General features: G+C 40.2%; 1 protein-coding gene across 1 annotated transcript in view; it reads left to right on the forward strand.

Annotated features, from left to right (window-relative positions):
- LOC124788952 (zinc finger protein 423 homolog) overlaps positions 1–3890 on the forward strand; it is a 278658-nt gene extending 274768 nt beyond the window's left edge. Inside the window, exon 13 of the mRNA XM_047256240.1 lies at positions 1864–3890. Coding sequence (XP_047112196.1) covers positions 1864–2283 — 420 coding nt within the window. The 3' untranslated portion in view covers positions 2284–3890. The remainder of the gene's footprint in view (positions 1–1863) is intronic.
- Positions 3891–10151: the final 6261 nt, after the last annotated feature.

Here is a 10151-nt window from a genome sequence, read left to right on the forward strand (position 1 = left end):
AGCTACACAGCGCAGCACAACATTTTCTTTTTCGCTGTTGGCTTTCAGAGAAAACGTGTACAGTGTTGTTTGAAAAACATATAGCATAAATCTGTCTGAATGTTTATTAGTGTATCATGTAAAGATTTAAACCTTTTAAATTTTCGGTAACAAAGTTAAACCACATCTTGTCTTATACCGGGTGAGGCATTAAGGATGGACATTTAAAAAATAAACAATGTATCTTTACTTGTGATTCAAAAACATTTATATTTGCAGAATAATACTCAAGTGATGTTGCCACTTTACAAAATTAATGCTTGGAAACATCATCTCGCAGGTGACGGCCGTTTTCAGCGATGCACTTCTCAAGCCGTTCTCGGAAGTTGGCTTCCACACTCTGCGACATTTGTCAAACTGAACGACTTCTCACGAATTGCTTCTTTCAGTTCTTCATGACTACGTGTTTATGCTCGTATACACGTGACTTGAGGTGACCGCACAAAAAGCATTCACACATGGACAGATCTAGAGAACGAGGAGGCCAACTAATGTCACCAAACTGGGAAATGGCGCGACCACGAAATCAGTGTGAATAGCTTTCATTGACATTCTTGCTGTGTGAGCTGTGTCCCCATCCTGCTGAAACCAAACTTGCCGGATAGGAATAAGTTTTATTCTTGGTTCAGGTAGGAAGAATTCATCTGTCTATAAAATTACGGGATTAAATTTAAAGTGTTCCCGTTATTGTCTTGGAAAAAGTTTGGACCAGTAACATCTATACCAGTTACAGCACACCAAACAGTCACCTTCGCACTGTATAATGGTTTCTCATGCATATGTATTTGATTTTCATTGGCCCACTAACGACAGTTCTGCTGATTTACCGTGCCGTTCAAATGAAAATGAGTCTCATCACTCATAATAAAAATAATGTTGTCGTTTTGCTGAAGTATGTCCTCCAATTCTCGAGCAAAATTCAGCCGCTGTACATAATCTGTAGGATTCAGTTGTTGCACCATGGCCATTTTATAGGGATGAAATTCTAGATCAATATGCAAAATACGCCTTACTGTACGATTACTGATGAGCAGTTGAGCAGAATGTTTCCTAGTAGATCGACTAGAAGTACGGAGTACGGCTTCGCGAATTCTTTCAACATTTTCTGTAATTTGTACTGAGCGATGAGCCCCTAGTCGTACGAATGGGAAATCACGTCTCCCAATATTGAAATGGCAACGAAAGTCACGCTGAACTGCAACAATAGACTCATTATTACGCACAAAACAATCGTAAGCAAACACACGATGTTGCACACTCCACGGCCTCAACACTTCGACTAAACAAAATAATGGAAGGAGCTACCAAAAACGTGACATCAGTCCCCCACTTCTACTACCTGAGCCTGAATACTGAGTGTTCTGAAAACTCTCATCCTTTCTACCTCATCCTGTCTATTAGTAGAGATATGCACTTGCATAAAAGCTGTAAAGTTTTACTTTGGTCCTTGGGTAGATACACGAAAAAATAGAAAGTAATTTCTAAATGCAGTACTAGCAGTAGTAAAGTTCTGAGAGTGGGTTATGAGTTGTGCTTCAATGGCTCATTTGGTAAAGCACTCGCCTGGTACACTCCGCTGCAAAGTGAAAATCCATTCTGGAAATTTTAAATTTTTTCACCTAAAATTCCATTGAACCATACCAACCGGAGCCTGTTGTTCATATTCCGCCTTTAATGGTAGCTTTATTAATGTTCATAATAACATTCTAGTTTGTTGAGGTACAACCACAATAACAGAGATTAATGGATTTATAATACAAGTAATTGAAGGAAAAAGTGTTGTTGATTTTTGACTGAACAAAATCTTCCTTTGGTTTGAAATAGGTATTCTATCAACATAGCGGGAGTAACGGCACATATGAGCTGGATCCCTGCTACAAACCCCAGCAGCAGCCGGTAGAAACAGCCCACACAGCGGCTCCTGGTCGGCGTACTCGGTCAGCCAGGGGCAGCAAGTCCGTGTCGCCGCGTGCCAGCACTGAGAACAACGGCGCCGTCTGCTGTACGGACAGCAGCGGAGCCTCTCCGTCGCCGCAGCAGCAGCAGCAGCAGCAGCTGCCGCAGGTGTGCGTGAAGCAGGAACCTGCGACTGAGCCACAGCATCCGACGGAGGAGCATGAGGAGCCGAGCTGTGACCAGCAGCTGCCGGCAGATGTCAGCACTGGCAACCCCTCACAGGACTCTCTGCAAGAGGACAAAGAACAGCAGCAGATCTGCGAAAGGCCAGAGGCGCCAACGGAGTAACCGAAATGTAAAGCCTCTGCTGCACAGTGGTAAAGGTGGCGTGCAACAATTTACGTCCTCAAATTTTGTTCATTATACATTTCTGTATATATAAGCACATATTCACGTCCTTTGGTAGGCCTGCCAAATTTGGCATACCTTGCCAATTTGCCGCTGGCTGGCAACGTTTTGGTGGAGATTTCTTTCAGTTCGGACTCCCATGTAGTAATATTGAAATATTTGGTACAAATTATTAAGCTGTACAGACTACATAGCGTTCGTGTTGAATGGTAATTGTAGTCTTTATTTACCCTTGCAATGCAGGAGAAAGACAGCCCCTGTGATCTTGCAGTTCAGGAATAAATAGTGATGCTATAATGTGCCAGTTTTTTGCAGTGGTCAGAACCCCACTACTGATCTGAATTTGTCTTATGAGCGCTGTTTTCATTCATTTCTAGTAAGAGATCGAAGACAGTGGACAATGTAGTGTATTCTCTGAGGATTTCAGGGTCAGAAACACTGTGGAAGAAAAGTGTTTGCGACAGTGGTCGCTATTGAAGTACGTCCATTTATCTCTCAGGAGCCTTAAGTCTTTTTCAGAAGAAAAATTATAATTTTTGTTGTTATATACTAGAAGACCAAAATTTGTGTCTCTAATATTTTGTTTTTCTTACTATTCTTGGTCTTTCCCCTAAAAATTCTTTATTTCATGACAGGAGTACAATCTTCAAACCTGACATTCCAGATTTCGCTCATGTGCTGTATTATATTTATGAATCAAATCGATATGTTAATGTCCATGATGCTGACTGACGTGGATGTTTGTGATACTCACTAACAACAAAATGTCATTTCTAACTAAAGTTAATTGTGTTACTTGATCTATTGTAATGTATCTTATTTCCTGAAGTATATTGTAGTGTTTCATTGTAATTAACTTTTACAACAACATGTAATACATCATAACTGTTGACTGAGCAATGGTAGCTAATTCAGTCAGAAATGCCTAGTTAAATTTTTGATGTTACATTTACAATATGCAAAAATTCAGTGTACTTTCTCACAGACAGTTGTTCAGTATCATGAAATGACACTTCACATTAAGTTTCTTACCTTATATTACTTTTACAATGTAATATTTAGCTGTACAAAACCGTTTATTCCATAGCACATGTATTAAACTTTTGTATATATAGTGAACACATCTTTTGTAAACAGTCATTGTTGAATGGTGATTGGTGATTGATGTAGGGACCAAATTGGTTTCAAAGGTTTACTCTTTTGTTGTGGCTGCTTATGTCAGAGCTTCATCAGACATGCAGATCACAAATGTTTCCCAGGCATTTTCGTATGCAGTAATATTCATGGAGGCAATTATAATTGTTAACACAGAAATGTTGATTTATTTATAAGTTATAGATAAACAGATTTCATTGATAACTACTTTTGTTGATAATGTTTTTATGTTAGTAAGATTTGGTGAGTCGATTATTGGACTTTACAAGTGATGAATGTTGTTTACATTTGTTAAATTTAAAGAACATGTTTCATATGAGATAGAAAATACATATTTTGTTTTTTATTTAAATCAATAATCCAATGTTTAATAAAAATAATTCTTTCTTGAACTCTGATTACTATTCAGTATATCCACCATACACAATGGCCGTTTTCGTATGGCTAGAATAAAAGAAAAACTTTCCAACAAACTAGCTACTGGTCCTTGTTATTCAGAAAGATTTTTTATTTATAGTTCTAATAAGTGATTTTTTTTTTCTTACAGCTGAGAGAAATTTCTTTACTATCATCAGATATATAGGTTCGTAATAAAGGGCAGTCTAAGAGAAAGTAAAGTTTCTTATGTAGCTGAACAATGTACTTAAAAGGAAAACCGAACTTCTTATTCTACTCGTTCAAGCATAATGACAAATCTAGACTGTAAAACGAACAACTGAAACCAGACAGTGTACAAGACACAGCATAGGAACCAGCACCTGAAAGCTGCTGTTCAGGCACAATGACATACTCTGTCAGTCCAAAAAGTGACGAGAGTGGATTAATAAAGAACGAGAAAAGTTAAGATGGTGGTTTTAATGCTTCAGCCGTACTACATTGTTTCCTCCCTGAGTTCAACCCACAGAACGTTCATAATACCACATGAAATTATTAGAAAAATACTTATTTGCGGTCTTCAACTAGCGCGTTACATTGGCTTGAATGCAGGTTATTTCATTAAAGTGCTGGCCCTTCATGTGAATTCTACACTTCGTCGTTTTGAGGTGTGTTGTTATTGATAACACCAAGTGTCGTCAAGCGCTTTTCGCGTTTTAACTAATGCGTTATTTATTAATCCAATCTCGGATCTTTTTTGGACTGACAGAGTATGTCAATGTGCCTGAAGAACAACTTTAAAGTGCTGGTTTGTTTCCAGTGTTTTGTGTACCGCCTAGTTTTACTTGCTCATTCTACAGTCTAAATTTGTCATTATGCATGTACAGTAAGAAGTTCATTTTGGAAGGGAATCAAGGCGTACGGGACAAATTTCGCTCACAGTTTTCTGATCTTCAAAACATTCTGGAGAATGCCTTGATCAATCAATTTAGACACATTGCGACTTGATACATAAACGATGGCACACTAGGATCGCACATCCATTTGTCCAACGCTGCCTGCTCGCAACTGACTGGTCGACTGTTCATCAGATATTGTTTGTTTGTTAGTTCAACCTGCCACTGCAATTACTCGGCTGTCGTCACTCACATTCTAGGAACAGAATCAGCGTTGTAAGTTTTTGGACGAGCAGTGTGTCTCTAAACGTAGTGTATCAGAATGTGTGAAGTCCTGTGCAGTAAGGCCATAGGTGATAATATTACACACCGGCAGCAAATAGAATGCCAGTATTTCTACCCGTTGTGTGTTTTGCATATACGGAACCTGGATGCGCATGGTGAAGTCGCTTTTGAGAAGACAGTGTTTCAGATTCCCATTCGGCCAGCCTGATTACAAGGCAAGTTCCAGTATTGTTCGTTTGAAAATGAGACTACCAACATCCTCGCTGAGTAAATGAGTCTTTCGCTATGACTACACCAATTCACAACCAGACTGTCACTTTTCAACCTAACCTAGGTTCCAGATTACGTTGCAAATCTCTGTCACCACAACTACTATTTTGTACCATCACCCGGTTGCTTCACCAAATCGCAATCAAATTTTCACTTAATAACCTAACGTATACCTCAGACTACACTACAGAGCAGTTTGTCACCACAACCCACATAAATTAAACACGCAAAAAAGTATTGTCAGTGTACTGATCTCTTTCTGTTCACACACGCATGCTTTCATACTCCACGTCATCATTACGTCCCGGTATAAGTAGGTTCTGTGGACTCTTTTCAACTTGATCTTGTCAATGTGGCTCTGAACCTAATGCCTTTCAGCCTCCCTCCCCCCCCCCCCCCTCTCTCTCTCTCTCTCTCTCTCTCTCTCTCTCTCTCTCTCTCTCTCTCTCTCTCTCTCTCTCTCCCGCTCAAATTCAGCTTTAGTTTTGACCTCAGCTGAAAATATCTCTTTTTCAGTCTTCTGTCTGGTTTGGCTCGAGCCGCCACTAATTCCTCTCCTACGTCAGCCTTTCCATCTCAGAGTAGTTCGTGCATCCTACGTACTCGATTATTTGCTGGTTTTGTTCAGATATGTGTTTTTCCCCTATAGCTTTTACTCTCTACAGATTCCTCTAGCATCGTGAAGGCTATTTCCTGATGTCTTAACACACATACTATCATCCCGTCCCTTCTCCTCAGTGTTTTCCACATATTCCTTTCCTCACCGATTCTGCGGAGAACCTTCTCTTTCCTGATCTTATCAGTAAACCTAATTTTCGAAATTCTTCTGTAGCACCACATCTGAAACGATTCGATTCCCTCAGTTCCTATTTTCCCCACCCCAATGATTCACTTCCATATAATGCTGTGCTCCAAACGCGCATTCTCAGAGATTACTTCGTCATGTTAAGGCTTATTTTTAACACGTCTCGGGCAGGAATATCATCCTTGCCTACGCTAGACTACTTTTTATGTTCTCCCTGCTTCGTCCATCATGGGTTATTTTGCTTCCAAGGTAGAAGAATTCCGTAACTTCGTCTACCAATTTTGACGTCAATTTTCTCGCTATTCTCATTTCTGATACTTCTCATTACTTGTTTTCAGTTTACTTTCAATCCATATTCTGCACTCATTATACAGTTCATGCCATTAAACAGATTCTGTAATTCCTCTTTACTTTCGCTGAGGACGTCACCAGCGATTCATATGCTTTCATCGTGCATTTTAAGCCCACTCCTGAATTTTTCTTTTCTTTCCGTCATTGCTTCTTCGACGTATAGTTTGAACAGCAGGGGCGAGAGCTTGCGTCCCTGCCTTATACCCTTTTTATTCAGAGCACTTCGTTCTTGGTCCTCTGGTCTTATTTTTCCCTCTTGGTCCTAGTACATATCGTATATCACTCGTATTTCCCTATGGCTTACTCCTAATCTTCTCCAAATTTCGAACACCTTGCACCATTTGACATTGTCGAATGCTTTTGCTTTTTCTATATCGACAAACCTTACTAACGTGTCTTTCTTCCAACATCAAGCGCAACGTCAGAACTACCTCCTTGGTGCCTTTACCTCTCCTAAAGGCTGACAGTCATCCAACGGTTCCTAAATTTTCTTTTCGATTTTTTCTTTATATTATCCTTGTCAGTTGGTTGGATGCATGGCCTGATAGCGCTATAGCTTTCACACTTACCTGCCTTTGCTATCTTCGGAATCATGCGGATGATATTTTTTTCGAATGTCTGATGTTACGACACGACTCTCCTAGAGCCTGCAGACTTACCTGAATAGTCGTTTGGTTGTCACCTCCCTCGATGATTTTAGAAATTCCAATAGAATATTCTCTCTCTCCCCTGCCTTTTTGATTTTAAGTGTTCCAAAGCCCTGTTCAGTTCTGGCTAATACTGGATCCGCTATGTCTCCCATTTGGCTCCAGTTTGTTCTTTTGTCATGTCTTCAGGCAATTCTTTCCCATGTAGAGGCTTTCAGTGCTCTCTTTCAATCTACGCGCTCTCAGCTCTGTGTTTCATATTGGAATTCCAGTTGTACTCTTAATATTATCACTCTTCCTTTCAGTATCACCGAAGGTAGATTTCACTTTTCTATATGTTTGTATCAGTCCTTCTGACAGTCATTTCTTCCTAGATTTCCTCTCTGGATACCCCAGACAACCAATTATTAAGATGAATGTCTCAAAACCTACATTTCAGGCACACGGTTGTTAGATGAAGCTGGGTTGTAAAACTGATTGCTATGAATAGCGATTTTAAACCGAAATTTGGCTGTCTTTAGCCATTGTGCCAGTAAGACTTGTATTTACTTCGAACAATGAAGTATTTTTGCCTGGTCGTTGTACTGTGTCTCGAAATGGAATGTCCCCGTGAATTTCATTCAGTTTGTGACTTATTGTTTTCGAGGCCAGGGCTAGTTCAAGGTCGACACAGAAGACAGCTGCAGCTTCATGTGGAAATTTCATGTTGGTAGGGTGAACAAGGACACCTGCTGGATTTAATAAAGATGTAGCCGGACAACATTTCTCTAAGATACTCCCAGGGCTGATGATCTTTGATTTCCTACAATGCCAGTGGAACTTTTCTGAGCATTGCAGCTGTAGAGCGTCAGCTAAGAGGTACCACCCTAAAATGCTTTTCTATCATGAAAGAAGAGGCAAATACAAAAGGTGTGCTTGTGGTGTGTAGGTCTGATTGGCTGAAAGGCCTAAATGTTAAACATTTTGTTCGCAGTGTCGTTCGTTTTACATGGTTGAGGAGAGTCGAATGTGCGTTTCGCAGAGGTAAGTTGAATTTATTTTGCTAAGCCTACGGGGCACCGAGCAGAAACGGTAGTAATTCTGTAGTTTTATAGATAATTGTTATCTAGAGAAACCAGCAGGATTACGATCCACCTGTTTAGAGGAAATATGTAGCGGGGAAATGGTTTATTCAGAGGCACGATTCTTTTCGGTGACACACCAGTGTAGGTGAACCTTAATAACCAGCTGGAAGAGGCCTCCATCGCATAGCTCCAGGGGATCCAAAATACGGAAGTTAGATTCATCTGTCTGTTCACTTTTACCTCGGCACGTTTCTGCCGTTCAACATAAAGCAGCCAGACGAATAGAGGTGGTATATGTTTCTGTATCGTTTGCCTCGAAGGTCGTGTTGGGTTTCCGGAATAGAAAGTAGAGTTCTACTCCCTACGGGAATCACAAACGCTTCTGGGTAGTCCAAGCAACGCCAGCTAGAGAACAAGGCCTCATAAACGGAAACTCAAGAAGTGAAACTTATATTTAACTGTGAAACCTTTAAACAAGAAAAGCAGCAAGCTAAACCTTAGCTTTAACGCATTAATCAATTATGTGTGAAACTTTAACTAACTGTAAGCAAAAACCTGCCTTTCAGCATTCATTAGTTCCGGTTTGGAAATTATGAAGAAATGGATATAGGTTATGTTGCCCAAAAATACACAAAAAGTGCATGCCATAACCCTGAATAAAATTTTACCTGAGGAAAGGAAGATCCGTTCCGCCCTGCAACAGCATCTGAAATATAATCGTCTGTCTCTGCACCAGAAATAAGTCACGCTGCTGTTCAAGGCAAGTGCACGTCTTCGTCCTTGGTTGTTTCTCACAGTAAACGGTAAGTGTGGAGTCGTGAGACAAACTGAGTCAAAAATCTATTTCAATTTTTATGATTACCGAAGAACGTACATAGTTTAAGCGCTCAGTTTACATTGTAAGTTGAAGTGTGTGCCTCTTTTAAACAAATTTGTCTGCTACGACTTCGCGGAGGCAGGCATGGAATACAGAAAAAATATTATATCACACGCATCCATCGGAATATTTTTACGTGCGCATGTTTAATTACTCGGAAGAAAGGGTGATACAACGATTTCCTTAACATATGCATAGTGAGCCATCACTCGTTAACGTAGATCACATTAATTCCAAAGCACGCAACCAATATTTGAATACATCACATCAGTGGGTGCTCAGAACGGAAGTCTGACTCCAAATAATAAATATGACAAGCTTCCGTATGAAATCAAGCTACAGGTCCAAGCGGACTGGACCAAATTAATGTTAAGGAACACATGTCTACCGTGAAGCGGAAACCAAGTCAATGATTTTCTAACCAAGAATCTGATCTCAAAGGAATAACTCGCAACATTGTTACAATGGCTCGCGCAAAAGCATTCATACAGGTAACGACATTCAGCGCACAGAGGCAGGCACGAATGACATTGACGGTCAGTCTACTCCACATATCTGTTACAAATCAGTGCTCGAGAATTCGCAGTATTCACCGTATCTACTTACTCTTCAGTCACACGAGAAGTCAGAAGTACCAAGTAGCAACTAAAAGTAATATTTTTTTTATGGAACATTTTGAGGAACATGTGTTAAATTTGGCTCCCCCTTCGTCCATCTTCCCTTCATCGCTATGTTGACGACACGTTAATCTGGCCACACGGCGTAGAAGCTCTAGAGCACTTCCTTGAACATTGGTTCACCGTCGAGACAGAGAAAGAAGGAAGGCTAAATTTTTAGAGGTTTTGATACAACGAAAGTCGGATGGGCGTCTCGGAACACTTGGCACACTAATTTATATCTTACATCTTAGCGCCCAGATTTTTTCATTACCCAGCTCAGAAGGGAGCAGTTTTAAATACATAGCCACACAAATGAAAAACTGCTTTTGACGAGGACCACTTGGATTCGGAAATTAATCATATGAAGTACATGTTCCGAGAGAACGGCTATGGTTCGCTTGATACGAGTATGAAGTCAGCGTTC

The sequence above is a fragment of the Schistocerca piceifrons genome, chromosome 3 (assembly GCF_021461385.2).
Source record: "Schistocerca piceifrons isolate TAMUIC-IGC-003096 chromosome 3, iqSchPice1.1, whole genome shotgun sequence".
Lineage (NCBI taxonomy): Eukaryota > Metazoa > Arthropoda > Insecta > Orthoptera > Acrididae > Schistocerca > Schistocerca piceifrons.